Raw genomic sequence first — 19378 nt, 5'->3', positions numbered from 1 at the left:
TTGAGAAATAGTTCTAATTTAGTTATTTTATTTCGGAGACATTGTACATTCAGGACAGCAAGATTAATGAGTTCCTTACCAGCTGTTGGTTCAAGAGGAGCACTTCTTGTGATCCCCAAGTTGGGATTCCCTAGTCACAAAACACACTTAATTATTTCTGAGCACAGATGATTTTTCCCTTTACTGTTCAAATGAAGACCATGACGAGTGTAGAATGAACGGTCAAGGCTATTTGTATCAATCATTGTTACATGATCGAAGTTGGTACTAAGTTTTAGCAGATCCTCATTTACCTTTTTAGTCTCAACATTGATACATGAGGTAGCAGGAAGGTCATGGCGATGAGGAATGTTGGCAATTATTACGTTGGTATTTGAAAGCTTTGACATCAGATTACTCATGGTGTGAACAACAACTTTACCCTTATTGAGGTACACATCGTTCGTGCCGGCCATGATGATTATGTGGTCATTTTTGGTGAGGTTATGTGAGATCTTTTCACAGGAGTTCGTGATCTCTTTGATCCCGGCGTTCGGCATCACTACACCACAAGTATTGTACACTTTACTAACCTCGGTTGCTGCAATTTTAGCCGAAATACCACGGCCATGGCTGTCCGAATACAGCAGAATAGATTTCAGCTTCCGTTTTACGCGATGAAGACACTTGTTTACATTTTTGGGGGGTACAGGAACAAGATGGTCTTCACAATGTTGCACATCACTGTTTTCAGGGAGTTGATTTAACAATTCAAATTTGTTACGCAGCGGCAACAAGGGTGGAGAAGGAGCTGTTTTCCTCGTTGAGTTCACACGCCAGTTGCCCTGTTGAATCCACTCGTCGTCCATCTCCACGGGACTTTTGGCTGCGACGACGGGCCTGCTCGCATGTTGATTCTTATTCAAGATATGTAGCTGAATCTCTAGATTTTTGTTTTTTTCCCGTAGAACACTCATATCATGCAGGAGTTGCGAGATCAGGGCTTCCTTAGAGGCGAGGTTACGTAGAAGGGAGACATTTTCGTCTTGAACGGTGTGCAATGAGCAAGCTAAACACGACCACGTATTTTCAAAACTTGAGACGTTAATATTCGGAACATTGGCACAATTATTGTGGAACGATGACTTGCAGGACTTGCAATTAACGCCGTTAACTACTTTTTTGTGGCAGATAGCGCATTTTATACTATTAACCAATATTTTACCGGTGCCGAGTACATTTGCGTACGTTCCACTAGGCGCCATCTTGGAACACATAGTAGTACATTCTGAAAAGATTTTAATGGAAATATTGGTTTCAATATCCCTTTGACTGATAAAAAAATTTTGGCCGGTCCAAAAGCAAAATCAAATCGATGGTCCTAGTTTAACATAGGAAATTTCAGACAGTTATCCTTTCACCCAAAATAATGAAAATTTCCAAATTATAGTATTGAACCACCATAATAAACAGCTACATAGCAGCTGTTTAGAGAAAAAAATGTACCTGTAAACATTTGGCTGAAAACAAATGGTGCATTATTCAGTTTGGGTCTATTCACCATGTTTTCTCTTTTGCCAGTACCAGTTTCACAAGTAAAATAAATTTAACAGCAGGCTAGTTATTTTCAACAGTTCAGCATTCGATTTTAAGGTAAAGAACAAGACAATATGCCTCAAGCACTTGCTGCTCAGGTTCAACCACCACAGTTGCTATGCAGCATTACTCATCCCTGGTACACAAGTGAATTGGATTCTGATATGAAACCGTGATTTCAATCTCAGTTTCAACTATGTGATTAAATTTTACGCAGAGCTGCCAATTTTACCCATTTTTGCTTGAAGAATTTTTTCCAATGAAAATTAATTTCTCGATCATTCTGTGTTTGTTCTACCATAAGTCAACACTTACAGAGAGAGGAACAAAGATTAGAAGTCTATGACGCAAAGAAGATTATTGAGCATACCCAAAACAGGACCAATGAATTAATCGATGGGTGCGTGCATCTGCGTGCTTCCCTTCCATTCTTCCCCATTTCGTTAAACTTGGTAAAAGTGAACGTGCGAATGTAGAAGAGAAATGAACTGATTCTTTTCTGACAAAAACCCTGCCTCTCCCAATGCCAGGTTTCTCTTTAAAGGAATACGCAATGACTCTCTGAATTAAATTTACAGAGGTAGGCAAGATAAAGTAGAATAACATCCTGATTAATTAATAAGAGAGACAGTAATTTTCCACAAATTTCTTTAACTCCGCTCCTTGCCATCCCATTCCCCATGTACTCTACCAAATGATTCATCCCTCCCTTCCTCAACCTTCTCCACCCTCATCTGAACTATATAAATACAGCTCCTGATCTTAACGACTTCAAATTAAATTTGAGAATGACTTGACAGTCAAAACGCATCATGCCTTGTTGAATAAATTAGTAAAAAAAAGAGGCATCTCTCTTCTTCATTTACCAGACTCTAGGTAGTGGTAGTGATGATAGAAATGAGGTGATGAAAAACTGATGATGGGCATGAATGTAGTGAATTCCTGGCTACCCTCCTTCCCTTGTAAAATTTTAGGTTTTCCCAGCGTATAGATTGATGAAAAATTTCTCGGGATTCCCTTCGGGTGTGGTTTTTGGTTAATTCTCCCAACATTTCAATGGCCGAGTCTGCCATCGTCTTCAGGGGTTTACTCTTAATGAAACCATTTAGGGATTTTAAGGGTAAACCCCTGAAGATGATGGCAGACAGCCATTGAAACGTTGGGAGAATTAACCCAATACCACACCCGGTGGGAATCCCGAGAAATTTTTCATTACCCTCCTTCCTAATTCCCCAACCCACCTACCATGTCCAATCAGCAACATTCTTGCACATTTCCCCATCTCTATCCCTCATTACTTTCAGTTAACACACCAACTCTTTCAATAAAAGTTGACGGAAATGTGCATTTTGCACCTGAAGATGACATATTACTTCCATCTGAAGCCACAACCAAAATAAATTTACCACAAAATTCACTAAGTATGCTTTTTTCCCTGGTATTACATAATACTGATTGGTCACACAATAAAGACAGCCACTAATCCTAAGCCTACATGGACGACGACATTAAAGGTTATTTAAGTCATTATAATAATAACAAACAAATGAAAAGGAGTTAAATGTCTTCAAATAAAATGATTTATAAAGTTTGAATTTTGACACCATTAATGGTACAATGACCAAACAGTTAAGCTTAGTAGTCACTTTGCTGAAAGGCGCTTTGAATTCCATTAAGCTTATTAGTCATCACACATGTAAGTATTCAACCGTTGAGAACCATTCCATACTGAACTTAATCGAAGCCGACGTTTAATAACGAAAAATATATCCACAAAAAATAAAATTACCCACTATGATAAAATTCTCAAACAAACTAAATCACAATACCTGATGCATCAGATATAACACACATAATCACATTATGCTCAACACAAAATGAAGTCAAATTATGTACACAAATGATTGTTTTTCAAGTACATACTCACATTGACATCCACTTCAGATTTCTTTCACTTTTAATGATTTGTATTTAGAGTTACTCATTCAACTCTCAACATTGGTGACTAAGTACTGTACCAGTTGAAAGCTAGTACATTCTCAAATTTAACAGGAGCTGGAAACTTAGTGGCATCCATTTCCAAAAAAAAAACATTATTGTGAGAGCCATTTTTAAGGCACTTCCTTTCCTCTTATAAAAATGTCCTTATGGTTCATGTCCTGTTCCTTACGTCCATGATTTCAAAATAATGGTTTCACAAGGAAACCATCCACAAGAGTCATTCATCATTCTAAGCATATCCTTTAACAAAAAGAACATAGAAAAATAAAAGCTATCCCACGCTCTTACTCTGATGCAACGAATCTCATTTAAAACCACATCAGAGCAGCAGAATGAATAACTAATTGAAAAAGAATATCCATAGACATTCATTTGGAGTGCTCGTATATATACCTTGGAAAAATATTTGACTTGTTATTTAAATCTGATATACCTATTAAATTGCACAAGTAAAACGGAATAGAATTGATTAATTCAAGGCAGATCCTCTTCTGGTTCTGCATAGAGAGATTCATTCCTCCTCTTAAATTTTTTAGGACCTAATGGTTTCGTTTCTTCTGCATCATGAGCTGTTTCCTCTTGGTTGCCATCTGGTTCAACTTCTTTTTCATCCACATTAAAAACCTTCATGAGCGTAGTATCACTGATATCCACTGAAATGAGATAAAGATAATTAAATACAAAGCATTGAGTTCTCTGAAGTGAAGCAACAATGGCTACGATCAGTCACAAACACTTCATTTCTTGAACTACTTCAAGGATTATACCAGGTGTTTCAAAATGAATAGTGTGGTTTTAGGTAAAATAGTAAAACATAACAGCCTACAAATGTTCAATGTGATTCCAATTTGTCGCAAGGCACACATCAAGACAACGTGTGCGTTCTTCCAAAATGCTGATTATTGTCTCTCAAGTAATCATAGCAACAGCTACTTCAATCCCTTTTCTTAATTAAAAGTTCAGCTGGTAATAGAGGAATTATAACCTGGATGACAACCCAACTTGGACGCCACCTGGCACAGTAACCACAGATTATGTCCTTGGAAATTGTAAAACACAAAAAACTCCCTTTTCTCTAGTCACCACCTTTACTGGCGTTTTCTAATGGATGGAGGCAAAAAGATTGGGGGCACATGTCCATTCCTCCATTGCACAAACGCTCAAAAATTGCCCACCGAATCAAATCCGCCCACCTAATACTACATACTAGGGCTACTAGATGAGCGGATTTGATTCGGTGGGCGATTGTTGAGCGTTTGTGCAGTGGAGATATCAATGTGCATTGTTGCCAAAAAACATAACTGCTTGAACGTTGCTCTTTCATTTGATGAATTGCCTATAGCTGTAAGTGAAGTTTAATAAATATTGTAAAGTGTTAAAACCCTGCTATTCATTTTAAATACTGGTACTGTAATAGATATGACCTCCATTCAATAAAAACAAGAAGAACAAACACTGTTCAAGAGAACACCTGATGCTTACCTGAGCTATTAGTAGTGGCAAATGACCCCTCTTCCTCACAAGTGGATGTTTCGTCATTACGAGGGGTAGGTAGAGAGAGCCTGCCAAGGGTTGGAGGAGAGAAGGATAAACTTCTTCCCACGGTCCCACCAGTAGGTTTTTGATCATCAGTATTCAAATCCTCATCCTCATTGACAGAGCAAAATGAGAGTTCGTTGGAACTATCCAAGTAATTTGACTGATCATTCCAACTTCCTCTTTGATGGCGTGGAGTCCCAAATCCATCATCTGATCCTTCGTTCATTGTGGCAAGCAGTAGTGCCATTGGATCATCAATTCCAAGCCGCCTAAAAATGAGAAAAATTCATGAGGTTGATACTTTTTCAAGCAGTTTCAAAGAAACAAGCCTCCAGATTACCATCAAATGAAATAATACAATAACCTTGAAAATTTTCAGTTATACAAGCAACTCAAGTGACATTTCTCAAGACACATCAAGACCCATGCAATTACAATGAGAACATTTGCCTGGAAATTATCCCATACTGCACTTCTAAAACTCTATTGTTAGCACACATCTACCAAAAAAGTACTGATCATTACAGCTGAGGGACTACATATTTCAAAAATACATTTGAATAATTACTGAGCTATGGTCATCACTCACTGTGGAGTTCTAAGTTTAATGAGACACCTCAACAAAGAGGCCTATGAAGATATCAAAGCATCTAGAAATGTAGAACGAAAGTTGTCGAGCACTGTAGCATTACGACTCAAGCAATACAACACACACAGCCCACCAAGAGAAAAAGAAAATTTTTAGCAACAACTAATATTTCAGGAGTCATTCTGAAACTCAAACACAAAATCACAAAACAGAAAAAAGTGAAAGCTGTTCCCCAACAAAAAAAGGTCCTTATGCAATGTAAAAAATCCTACTTATAGCAATGGCATACTGAAAGGAGTCCCGTTTATAATGAAGTTGATTGGCAAGATATTATTTACATTTTCAACCTTTCAAGTTTTATCATCAAATTTTTTTTTTAATTATTACATTATTGCAGAGTAACTGCCTGTATGTGGTCAAAGTTCAGGCTTTGCTCTCCGGCTGAGGCACTGAGTGCACAATTTGGACTGCTTGTGGCATCATATGCTCAGCAGTCCATACCACCTTGTCCGGTATAGTCCTGAAATTTCCACAGAGGAGAATGATGCCTCGGTAGCTTAACTGGCTAAACCACTCGACCGGAAATCGGGGAATTCCGGTCAAAGCGAATGATTTTTTCCTCCAATGATTTTTTGCACTCTTTGGAGGTGTAATGAAGCATTAAGGCAAATGCCACATTCATTTTAAGACGCTGAAAGATCTAACAATATCCTATTATTTTTGTCCTTGAATGCTCAAATAGAAATCTACCATGAGCACCACAACTCACCTTCTCAGACTAAAAGAACAGAATAACTCACACTTCCACCATGGGCTGAGCAAAACCCTCAACTTAACAATGCTCCAACCAACTCCCACCCCCTCTCGCAAGCCACTCTTCCCCAACTCCACCGTCAACCCTTCCCATGTTTGTCAGTCTTATCGGTTTTCTTCAATATTTTATACTGCGTTATCTGAATTTGCAATCGCATAGACAGTCTTGTTATAACAATCAGTATGGAGGGCAATAAGCAAGAAAAAAGTTTTTAGGTTAAATACACAATTAGAAATTTTCATGAGCATAGACAATAAGATGAATTCATCTATAACGCAAAAAGTACAATTTTTCATTCAGCACATTATCAGGTAGAATAAAAAATCAGGACAAAATTGATAAATGTAGAGAGCATGTGACTTAAGGAGCTCATAAAAAACAATCTGCCACTCAAAAAAGTGGATATTGCGATCCTATATTTAAGTGACCCATAAAAAAAAACTCCACACGTCCAACATCCCTCTTCCTATTTCATGACCACCTTTATGTTGCTTTTCCCACAGTCGAGGGCAGGGGTGGCTCTTCCTTTCAGCCCACTTCCTTCCTCTCCTAGTGTTACAAACCCTTGATTCTGTGTTACAATCCCCTTCAGTTGACACTTGCGCCTTCTTCTAAGGTTTGCAGTTCAATGCAAAGTTCACAGGTGTGGGCTAGGGTGTTGCTTATTTTTTATTTTTTCTCGGATTTTTTATTTCTACCTCTTAAAATATGCTATGGGGTCCAGAATGGATATCCTAAAAATTTCAGCTCAATTATTTAACATTTAGAGGTCGCTCAAGGAGCATAAATGCAATAACATTAAATTTTCCCGATTTTTTTAAGTAACATCATTTTCAGGTGTAACGCACGATTTTGCAGCCCTATAGGGCCAAAATTCGCTCCATTTTAACGTCCGCTCAACAGTTTTCCAGGAATACAATACTTTTCCGCGAGCTACAGCAGCGCGACACACCCCTGAAGGCGAGCTGGTCGCTCGCAGGCCTCATTCACTGTCATCGACCGTCATTGCCTTACGCAGTGCGTAATATGCACCCGTCGCGCCTTCCCTAACGAGAGTCGGTGGAAGAAGGGAGGAGTTACCTGTATTGTTTTACATTGTTATAAATTCATGAGACTTTCGTTGAGATTAAGCAGAATAGATGGAACCATGGAGAATGATGTTTAGAGACAACTATGTGTATGTTTTCTTACCCGAGTTTGCGTGTTTCACACCCCCTTTAACCTCATCGCAGTTGGTTTTTGAATGGCGTGGAGGAAATTTTCGGAGTCGAGACGCTATTGATAAAAACAATGTTGTTTATCGCGCGCAAGTCTATTGAAGTATTCCTAATCGGTGTCCCAGCAGCTATAGCCGCTTGTTTCGCGAAAAATAAGCTGCCTTTGCTTCGCGAAATGCTGCAGGTGTTCTATCACCACCACTTAACCCTGAAACAGGGAATGTGTGCAAATACGAGACTAACGATGAGGTTCGTGGTTCCATTCCGGACCATTATGTCGAGAATTCAAATTATTCAAGAAATACGTGGAATATATAAAATAGAGACACTGTGCAGTGAGCTGTAATAATTCAAAATTTATTTTTGACGGCGACCTATGCAACAGCTAAAGAATGGCATGGAATTGAATGAAAAATTGGAGATACAGAGGCGACCAGGATACCTGCTTCAAAAGATACTAAGTTAGCACTTATTGTTAGAGAGTTTTCAAAATATTTTTCTTTCTGAAAAACTTCCTTCCAATTATTACTTTCAAGTTTCTGCTAGCACCAAAAAACTAATCTCCCACATCATAGACAAATGCACATTATATGAATTGCATTGTAAACTGGCTGATTGGGGTGGACTTGGTTTACCGGGACAGCTATAACGCGCCTTTGGCTTGCCAAATAATGAGATCCTTATCTAGCACTTAATAGAGAGTGAGGAGTAAGAGAAGTCGGCGCATCGAGTGGAGAGGAAGAGAAGATATGATGAGTAGATAGAAGAGAAGATAGATGGGTAGGAAAATCCTAAGTACACCCCAAACTGCACTGATCTTTGATGCATTTGGCATTAGCACGAGAGGAGCGGCAACGGTTCTTGTTGCTACTATGTTGTGGTAACAGGGGTTACTGTCTTCTAAAGGAAATATTTACTAATTCGTTGAATCAATTAAGCAGATATTATTTTGCATATTATGTCATTAAATGGTTCTATAAATCTCATTGCCGATGGATGAATTAAAAACAACATTAATGGTTCCATAACTCACCGGAACTGCCAGTGGCCGGGCCACTGTTGAGATTGTTCACGACTGCGTTTAAGAGTAGAGATTAGCGAACATAATAAAGCATTTTCAATTGATTCGACAAGCGCAAATAGAGTTAACTAACTACTTTCATATCTTAGGTTCTCAGTCAATCATATTTTTTTTTTTGGATTCTTAACATGAGAAGTTCTTTTTTTTATCATTAATTAGGTTCGAAGAGCAGTGATGTAGTTATTTTAAAGGATCAACTACAACAAACACTCGGTATGAAAAACGCCAACATAGTATTCGACTCCTCCTTTCTTAAGCCGACTTTTGCTAGGGAAGGCGCGAGGGGCATAAGGCAATGACGGTCGCTGACTGTGAATGCGGCCTGCGAGCGACCAGCTCGCCGTCAGGGGTGTGACGCGCTGCTATAGCTCGCGGAAAAGTATTGTATTCCTGGAAAACTGTTGAGCGGACGTTAAAATGGAGCGAATTTTGGCCCTATAGGGCTGCAAAATCGTGCGTTACCCCTGAAAATTATGTTACTTAAAAAAATCGGGAAAATTTAATGTTACTGCATTTATGCTCCTTGAGCGACCTCTAAATGTTAAACAATTGAGCTGAAATTTTTAGGATATCCATTCTGGACCCCATAGCATATTTTAAGAGGTAGAAATCAAAAATCCGAGAAAAAATAAAAAATAAGCAACACCCTAGTGTGGGCCTACACACATCAAATTTCAGTTAAAATGAAGTAAATTTCCAGTCCACTCTACTTCATTATAGAGGACAGTGAGAAATTCACTGATACGAGGACGTTATAGAGTAAGTTATTCTTAACAACAAGTTACCTAAAAAAAATTTTTCAGTTGCACCATTTCCAAGGTTTTCGCGATTGAAGTTAGCCAATCAGAGTGCAGAGTCAGCGAATACAAACGTCCTTAGAGAGGCAATGTTGTCAATTCGAAAGTGGTTTTGAAGTACCAGCCCGACAAAACGAAAAGATTGAATTTTACTCTCTAACCAATTCCAATATCAAGTGCCATTCAAACCAACAATCTTCGGACTGGGAGTCTCGCTTCTTGATGCTTGCGCAACTGAGACACCTACATAAAATGCCACAACCAGTGCACTGGAACCCGGTAGGTGATTATCATCATTTTAAATCTCAACGAATGAGCTATCATCAACAGTGTTTGCAAAATTCAGTCTCAAACGAACCTGATGGAGAATTAGCAGTCAAACGCTGTTCCTCTTAAAAAGTGATTAAAAACAGAATGGAACACCATCGGTACTCAGTTACCTAATACGCTGCGAATATTCATTTAGCAAATAGCACTGCCAGACAAAACTGTAAAGATGTTCGAATAAGTTCAAGATTAAAATTCAATCTTTTCACTATGTCTGGCTAGTACTTAAAAACCACTTTCGGTTCGACAACACCACCTCTCAAATGATGTTTGTATTCACCTGTGCTGTGCTCTGATTGGCTAACGTCGATCGCAAATAGCTCGGAAATGGTGCGAATGAGCAAATGTTTTTTAAGTAATTTGTGGTTGAGAATAACATACTCTAAAACGTACATAGTGGCATATCAGTAAATTTCCGACCACCCTGTATTTTCTGTATGTAGGCTCCACTATATGCTGGTGCCCATTTCAGAATTAATCCAGGGTACATCCACAGAAGGTAGTATATTCAAGTATGAAGAGTCACAGGATGTTTTGGGACAAGGATAAAAATATACCTGCAGAACTCTGTTGTTTGAGGGTTTACTTGAGGTTTAGGCTGGCAGACATTTGATTCCAGAGGAGAACCATCAGTTTCTGGGTTGTAAGGGGGGACCGTCTGCGCAAAATTTTTGGGAATGGCAAGGTTGCTTTCCATTCGAAGCAATACATCATTCTTTTCTTCATCCGTTGGGGTAAAATTCCACCTGTTTGAATGTAAAAAATAGGGAGATAGATATTTACAAAAAACTTTTGGTGATGTAAACATACTTATACCTCAAATTTCATTGCGTTCTCAATTTACCTACTGTCATGACCTTTCCCTGGCATATAGTTAGCACACTTTTTAACACTGGTAAGATGATTAGTCAAGGATAAAATAGTCAGCCACTCTAAGTCGTATTCAAGACTTATTGATTTTGTCTCATCGTGAGGAATTTCGACTATCTAAGGAAAAATCATTGAAAAAATAATTATAGCATGTGTATTCAGTTTAACAGATTTCCCAAAGTAGTGCCAAAATTATGTTAATTTTAAATTCCTGAGCAGGCACAATTTTGTATGATGCTTTCACATTATTAAATATTAAGAAAGCACAGAAAAGTTAAATATCCATAATTTCCCATTGGAGGCTTGAGTGTCATTTACAATTACAAACAATTGTAAAAGCTAAAATGAAGAAATTCACATATGTATCTCCGTACATTTATAAAGAGAGTTTTATTGAAAATATCATCTTGAAAACCATGGGAATAATTCCCATCAAGCATTGACACATCATTCAATGTATTCATCTGCAGTCATGAAAATAATGTAATAACATTGAAAGTTTCAGAACTGATTATCTAACTTCATAGCATTAATAATAATAATCATCATAATGAGAAAAAAAAGAGATTACCTGTAAAAACTGTCTTCTGGGAAGACACTTATCAAGAGCTAAAAATTTAGTCAACTTAGTGGCAGGACCCCCATTTTCCTAGCAAGTAAAAAGTTAAGCCATTAAATAAATCACAGCACATGAAGCAACAGAAAGAAGCATAACAATGGGTAAGTTCTAACAACATGTATCTCAAAAATAGCAACTTTTCAGGAGAGCAAAAAAACGATTAATTTTTTTTACTTGTACATACACTGAAATTAAAAACCTAAAGTTCGTAAAACTGGAAAAGAAGCATTCATTTGCAAACAAAGAGTTGTTATTTGCTTGAATTTTATTTTTTTTAATGTTATTACACTTTTTTAAGATTTACCTATCTCAAAGCAGCCAAATTTTAGATATGTGCTGTTAGAACTTAGCCATTGATAAGGAAATTTCATACATCATGGAATATAGATTAAGAGAAAATTTTATCAATTTTTTGTATGGTTAGCTCAATATAATCAAGGAGACGTATATATTGAAAAACTTCACAATAAAATCAAAGACTTATTCCAATGCCAATTCATAACAATAATTCATAAGACTCTGTAAAGATTTTGACCATTTATAATATTAGGAAGCTATAAATAGATATAACTGAACTCACACTTTTGGCCATAAAATCATGTAAACTGACAGCATTTCCAATATAGTGGTCAAGAAAAAAAGTGACCACATTGTTACCGAGAAGTTCCCACACATCAATATTAATCAATTGAATTGAAGTCCATGCAAACCTTTTCTAAAAGTCCAAATTCTAAGATTCCTTTTTTCAAAGACAGACTCATCTAAGAACTGCAAAACGACAATCCTCTAATGATTATCCGATGGACCAATACCCTTCCAAAGAGAATTTACTTCAGAGAGTGGTTTATACATTCAGTGGTTTAAAAATACATACTCAAATCAAAATTAAAATTTTGAAAACAAATGAAGCAGATTGCTAAGGCAAATGCAGGTGGTGATGGTTCACATTTTGAGGTATGTATTAAATCCTGAACCACTCCTAGACCATTAAGAATTCCTACCATTCACGCATTTTCAGCCAAGTAGTTCAGAAACTGGCAAGAAAACCCTGTTATAGTTTACACAAGAGTTTTGATCAAAATATTGCATGAGCTCACCAAAACATAAGAATTTTTATGGTATACTTTTTTTTAATATAACTATATTTTAACGTGGATAATGCTAGCAAATAAAACAAGTTACCAATGCCATAAGCATGCACATACGCATAGGCGGATCCAGGGGGGGGGCACGGGGGCACGTGCCCCCCCCAGACTCTTAAAAATATGCTAGATTTTTAATACGGTCCCATTATCTTTTCGTTCGTTTTGTATGACGAGGTATCCTTGTGCCCCCCCCTGAACAAAATCCTGGATATGGCCTTGCTTGTGCCCCCCCCAGAAAGAAATCCTGGATCCGCCCCTGCACATAAGTGATAACAGCAACCAAATAGTTCAAACATCAAGCCAAGCTGTCTAATAAAATGCAACACACTGCAACATTGGCAATGCAATAGAGAACACTATGACACCAATAGGTATAATTTAACGATCTCAAGTACGAATAGCCAAGGATGCTATTTGAACTTTAGCCATGATGAATGTCCTATGCGAGACAGAAAGGAAAGTAAACCAGGCTCCCTATTATCCGGCTGTGGATTATCCGTGCATGAGTTTCACCCTCCCATGATGTTTTCTGCAATCTTTACAAAAAATAAAATGGGACTTAAAAGCACTGAGATGATTGCATTTTCATACCAGGCTACACCCGGCTTACTTTTTCCATTAGAATTTCAAGATCAGTCAATCATTAACCATTGATAGTTGCCGCCCAGGCAACTTGTGCGAGACACGACTCCTTGGAATGGTGCCTGACAGTACAGTGTTGACATCGCGTAGTGATTTTGAAGCAATCATGCAAACTGAACATGCATTCTGAATCTGTGATCACGGCACAAAGAATGTGTGGATTTGGAAGTCGGGTCTTAAATGGAGCGGTAGGATTACGAGTACAATCACTTTTTCGTAGCTCAAAAAGATTTCAGTTTGCTGAAGAAAGCTCTCGATGAGTCTGGGAAGCAATCTAAAATAATAGAACATGTGCAAAAATAATAATTAGTGATGGGTCGATTCCAAAATTTTATCGATTCCGATCCCGATTCCGATTCTGACATTTCGATTCCGATTCTACCGATACCGATTCCATCGATTCTGATGCCATAGGCTCCAAGAAAAATATCACTTAATTCCAGGCAACAAGAAAACCACTTTTAAAAATATTACTCTGTGAAAGAGTCAGTCAAACAAAAGCATCTTTCATATCATCACTATGTAATTAAAATATAATAGCTAAATTTCAAAACAGAACATAGGTACCTGAAAAGTGATGTTACATGATAAGTATTACTTTAGAGTATTAGCACTCATGTTTAAATTTAAAATAAAAGTATCTCCTTTAATATCTATCTTTTATTGATAATATCTTATCATTATCAATAATGTCTCACAAATTTTTTCTCCTTTTACAGACTTTAAATTTTTTCTCAGAAAGCAAAGCATCTTCACTCTGTCAGCTGACAGAGTGAAGATGCTTTGCTTTCTAGGATAGCCTAGGATATCCTAGGATAAAGCCTGTTGCATTTTACATCACATATTTTTCCTGCAGAACTAAATGTCTTTCACTGAACACAGTGGATGGTGGTATGGCAAGAAACCTCTTCGCTAATACTTTCAGCCTAGGGTAGGAGACACAAGTCTTCCAGTATTTCCCAGGGAAGGAATTTGGTGGTGCATTCATCTATGATAAATAAGCTTCCACTTCAGCTTCAACAGTGTTTGCTATGGTGACTTTGGGTACTTTCCAAATGCATCACTGTATCTTGCAAGATACTATATACCTGTCACAGGCTCCCTAGTCTGCATTTGCTCCTTTGGAATATAAAAGGGATTTCCAAGTAGCACTATTTGATCTCGAGTCGAGTTGAAAATTACTCACAAGTATCAAGTCGAGTATGATAATTTCTGAACCAGGCAATACAGCAATGCATACTACAATAAATTCTACTCCAATTTTCTATGATGAATGTCTAACCTAATGTAAGAAGGAAAATATAATGAGGATCGTTGATGGTTATTGCCAGAAGTAGGAGATGAATGAAAATTAATGTGTCTTCAACTGTTCTATCTGTCTTCAACTGTTAAAATTGAAATTAATTAACCCCAAGTAATATGTCGACAATATATATGTATCCAAAGTACAAGGGAGAGCCCTGAGTATAGTAATTTTCGCAGCTATAATAAAGATTACATACTAAGTATATGAATAGTGTAATATTTGGCCCTTTCAAATTCTCAAGCAGAAAATCCAATTATTCTACATGCTCAGCCAGCAGGTTTTGACATCTCCATGTTACAGTATTACTGCCTGCAGAAAATTGGCTTTCGCTACACACTTGTGTGACTGGGCAAGTACTTTCCTACCAAAATTGCAAGATTTTGGAACCTTTGGAATTTTTATTAAAAATTATATCAACGATTTATTTGGACCTTGAATCTTCATGGAATTCAAGTGGACGAAGCGAACGAACAATAGAACTAAAGTTTAGTTTTGTAGAGCCAAAAAAATTCTATACTTCTCACATCATTTAATCAGCGTTAAAACCTCTTGCTTTTTTTAAGTTCAAGAAAGAAACTAAACGCTACAAATGAATATCACATCGGACGGACGCAGTAATAAAAAAGGCTAAAAGATGCCTTGTGATATGAAAACTCCCCCTTCCTCGCGACTCACCTCGGCGAAGGTGGAAAGGGAAAAAGGGTATCAGTTGTTGCCTTTCGTGGAAACTGTTCATTTTTCTCTCTCTTAAGCATGGTGACTTAATTTCTTCACTTTACTTCAATACCCGTGCCATATTTCTTATGCGTGGGATGGTTCCGAAAAATATCCAATCCTTAGTATTTTCTTTCGAGTAATGCGCTAAATGGCCTAGTCGATCTATACATAATCCTTTTTAACATACTCATTTTAGTGTTTTAAGTCAATTAAGACGATTATCCATGCATTACATGACGATTTTCAAGACTAATGTTTTAAAAAACTTGAAAAATCGGCCTCAGTTACCGAGCCTCAGAGGTCCGCGGCGTGTAGGTCAGCCTTGACGCGCGATTGAAAAATCGCTCTTGTTTCCTTCGCCGCAAACTTTTTTCCAAGATTTCTACTTAGTAATATTTAAAAATCTCTACTTTATATTGTGCTTCAAATTTTCCGAGTTATATTTTTCGTAAACCAAAGATAATGTCTACTTTATGTCAAATTTCACGTGAAAAACGGGTCGGCCATTTTGCGTTGTAAAACCAGACAGATGAGAGCCAAAATCTTCAAATGTTATTGAAAATATAAGAAAAGCACCAGGTCAAAGGAATATTGCGTTTTTTTATCCCATTAAACTCATACCAACGCAAAACCACCTGGATAAATTCAAAGATTTTTTGAGGAAAAACGATATCTCGCGTGGCATTGAAAAATTGGTCATGTTTGGGCCACTGTATCTCACTTAAGGGTCGTATTTATGTAAAACGGCATATAAATCTATATCTGGTAATAATTTATGAGTATTTACGCTAAGTTTCAAGTCTCTATCCCCAAAAAGGTCATTCTTCTTTGGACTTCATTCCAGCTTTTTCCGATTTCGGACCAGTGCGCGTTAGGAAGACGATCGTGTTAGAGCGTAGGTTTCCGCGGCGATGGTCTGATCTCTGCATTTTTCCAGGGTTTTCTTCCGCGTCAGGTTGTTGGTTGATTGACAACAGTTTCGCTGGCTGTACTGTAGGCTGGATGGGAGCTGCACTGTGATTGGCTGTCTGACTGGGTGCTTCTCTCTGATTGGCTCTCTCTTTGATGACTCTTTTCCAGGCGCTGTGAAGGAAGTATCCATCTTCTCTATTGAAATTCAAAGGTGTTTTTTGAATTTCTATCGCTTCCCTGATTTGTCTAGGGAAGTATCGGCACTCCTTAACTAAAAGTTTCTTCTCCTCAAATTTTATGTCGTGGCCAGGTTCCGACCATGCATGTTCAGCGATGGCAGAGAGCTGAAACTGCTTGTTATTGGTCGCCCTTTGATGCTCTTTAATCCTCACATGCATGGAGCATCAAGTTTCCCCTATGTAGGATTTTCCGCAGGAGCAGGGCACCTTGTAAACCCCCTCATACAGTTCTTGGGGAATGATATCCTTGGGCCCGGGGAGGAAGTCTCTTATCTTGGTCACACAGTTGTATCTGGTGACCACGTCATGCTTTTTTAATATTCTGGCGATCCTCTCTGACGTTCCAGCAATGAAAGGGATGGTGACGTATAGCTTCTTTGACGATTCTTCTTCTCCAACGTCATCACTTTGGTTTTCAATGGTGGCCTTGCGTCGCTTTTCCTCTTCCTTCGTGGTCCTTTTAAGGACCAATTCTCTCCTATAGCCATTTCTCTGCAGTGCCGTAGTGAGGTGCTTTATCTCCGTGGAGAGGGAGATATCGTCGGAGATATTATACGCTCTGTTAATTAATGTAGCCACTAGTGAGGCCTTCTGACTGGGATGATGGTGAGATGCTGCATTTAGGTATCGGTCGGTGTGCGTAAGCTTTCTGTAGACAGCATGGCCGAGTCTCCCGTTGTCTTTTTTGGTCACGAGGACATCCAGAAAATTTAATGACTGCTCCTTCTCCATGTCCATAGTAAATTGGATTCCATGATGTTGTGAGTTCAGGTGTCGAAGGAACCCTTGTAATTCTTGTACACCATGCGGCCAGATGACGAACGTGTCGTCCACATATCTCAGCCACAACTTCGGAACCTGGCCACGACATAAAATTTGAGAAAACACCTTTGAATTTCAATAGAGAAGATGGATACTTCCTTCACAGCGCCTGGAAAAGAGTCATCAAAGAGAGAGCCAATCAGAGAGAAGCACCCAGTCCGACAGCCAATCACAGTGCAGCTCCCATCCAGCCTACAGTATATAAGCGAGGCAGAAACCAACAGCCGACACCTTCGACCTGAAGACGCTGGCTGGACAGCCAGCGAAACTGTTGTCAATCAACCAACAACCTGACGCGGAAGAAAACCCTGGAAAAATGCAGAGATCAGGAAGACGATCGGCCGCCGCGGCTGCCGTAAAGGCATTCGGCGCCCATGTCGACAACTAGTGTATTCGGCTAGCTGAAACTACCAGGCCAAGGCATTAGGATGACTTATCGGCTTTAAAAACTGCATTATAACGCGAGTTTCATGATAGCACTTCCTGTCGGCAGATCGCTGGGCCTACTACACTCGAAAGCTCATAACCTTAACTACTCGACTCGACATTCGTAATGCTACTCGAAACGCTCGAGTCGAGTACCAACTACTCGACTCGACTTGAATTTTCGAGTACTCGCACATCCCAGGAAGATATGTGTTTTGTTATCACGATTACGAGGCGCGAAAATTCAAATGAATTTTGGAAACGCGGTCGTATATTTTGTGGTTTGAAGTACTACTGGAATCGGAATCGATTTTTCACCTTGGCAAGTACTCGTTTTCGATTCCGGTTCTTGGCCGAGAATCGAAGAATCGAGGAATCGAACCGACCCATCACTAATAATAATACATTGTTCGATTTAGGTAAATTATGAACATTACAAGAAATGAAAGTGAAAGTTTGAATTATCTGTGCTTTTCGATTATTCGTGCTGCTTCTCCCCATCATTAGCCCAGTTTTTTTAAATATTTTTGTAAACTATTCCCCGCTCTTGGAGATTCCCCTGAAGCTGAGTGACGCTCCAACCCCAACGCAACCCTCCCCTACCAACGTAATAGCAACCAGATAAACAAGAACAAAATAACTGTTATTATAAAGGATTCTGTACCTGATGATGTCGCCTCTGCGACGAAACCGGTCGTATTAATTAAATCGTGTGGAAAAGTACAATAACGTTTTATTATTAAGAATGGATTTTCACAAAGTAAAGCCAGAAACAATCAAGTTTATTAGCCCAGTTGATAGGGAGTTTTCTGTAAAACAATTCTATCAGTCTTAGATATAAAAAATTATATAAAACCAGTCTCCTTGTTTTAATGGGATAAAATAACAAAAAAAATTAAATAATGGTATGCAAAAGCAGCAGCACTCTACTTTGAATTACCTCAGGGTGTGGAACAACAGCAGCAAATTTTACATGCAGATGAGCAGCAAACCAAAATGAGGGTTTCAAGAATTTCAGAAGTTCTTCATAAGGTCCACTACCAAGACGATTGGTAATTACTTCATCTCTGCCAAAGAAAGAAAGTCACCATCAAATAGAGACAAGGTCAAAATAAATTCTTCACCACTCCGGGCAATAATAATGCATACACTACATTACAGACGCTCAACATAAACAGTAAACTTGATCAAAGAAGAAGCCGAAATTAACACCACTTATAGGAGAACACAAGGACTGTAACAAGTACACAGCTTTACAAAATGCACTGCAATTTTCCAAAATGAGATAAAGGAAAATTACGCATCATTCTCAACAAATGCTTCTGCAAAAGCCACAAGTGGGCAAAATGCAACCTATGACCTAAGGGATAGCAATTTTTTTCTTTTTATTTTCTGGTTGTCACTCTTCGGCCAAAAGAGAAGGCAGCCGTATAACTTGGTGCCTCTTCCTGCATCTGTGTTATGACTGGCGGTTATACATGATCCAACGGTGGTTATGCCACCCAAGAAGAAACTCATTGCTCCTAAGGCTGGTGGTGACCCAACAGTGGGTCATACTCTCAAAATTTACATTTATTTATTTCCAACGTCCCCAAAAAACAACATAAAGGCTTTTAAAATGGAGGATGAACAAAGAACTACACAAACATCCATGCCCTGGATAGGAACCACGACCCACGACCTATGGTTTGGCAGGTGCGGACTTTACCCCACCACCATCGAGGCCACTTTTTTTTTTCA

The 19378-nt window shown here is 38.4% G+C and overlaps 1 protein-coding gene across 3 annotated transcripts in view; it reads right to left on the bottom strand.

Moving 5' to 3' along the window:
• Positions 1–19378, bottom strand: part of LOC124164120 (lariat debranching enzyme) — a 68128-nt gene that overhangs the window by 44589 nt on the left and 4161 nt on the right. The window contains exons 4-10 of one of the 3 annotated variants that reach the window (XM_046541298.1): positions 18579–18705; positions 11382–11459; positions 10785–10927; positions 10498–10686; positions 5059–5384; positions 4010–4229; positions 1566–3816 (exon numbers count right to left, since the gene is read on the bottom strand). In XM_046541298.1, coding sequence (XP_046397254.1) covers positions 4051–4229; positions 5059–5384; positions 10498–10686; positions 10785–10927; positions 11382–11459; positions 18579–18705 — 1042 coding nt within the window. In that variant the 3' untranslated portion in view covers positions 1566–3816; positions 4010–4050. Of the gene's footprint in view, positions 1–1565; positions 4230–5058; positions 5385–10497; positions 10687–10784; positions 10928–11381; positions 11460–18578; positions 18706–19378 lie in introns of those variants that run through there. The other 2 variants (XR_006865963.1, XM_046541297.1) reach the window with 2 other exon arrangements.

This window comes from Ischnura elegans, chromosome 8, assembly GCF_921293095.1.
Source record: "Ischnura elegans chromosome 8, ioIscEleg1.1, whole genome shotgun sequence".
NCBI lineage: Eukaryota > Metazoa > Arthropoda > Insecta > Odonata > Coenagrionidae > Ischnura > Ischnura elegans.
Note: the sequence above shows the minus strand (reverse complement) of the source record. Positions and strands in the feature narration are given on the sequence as shown.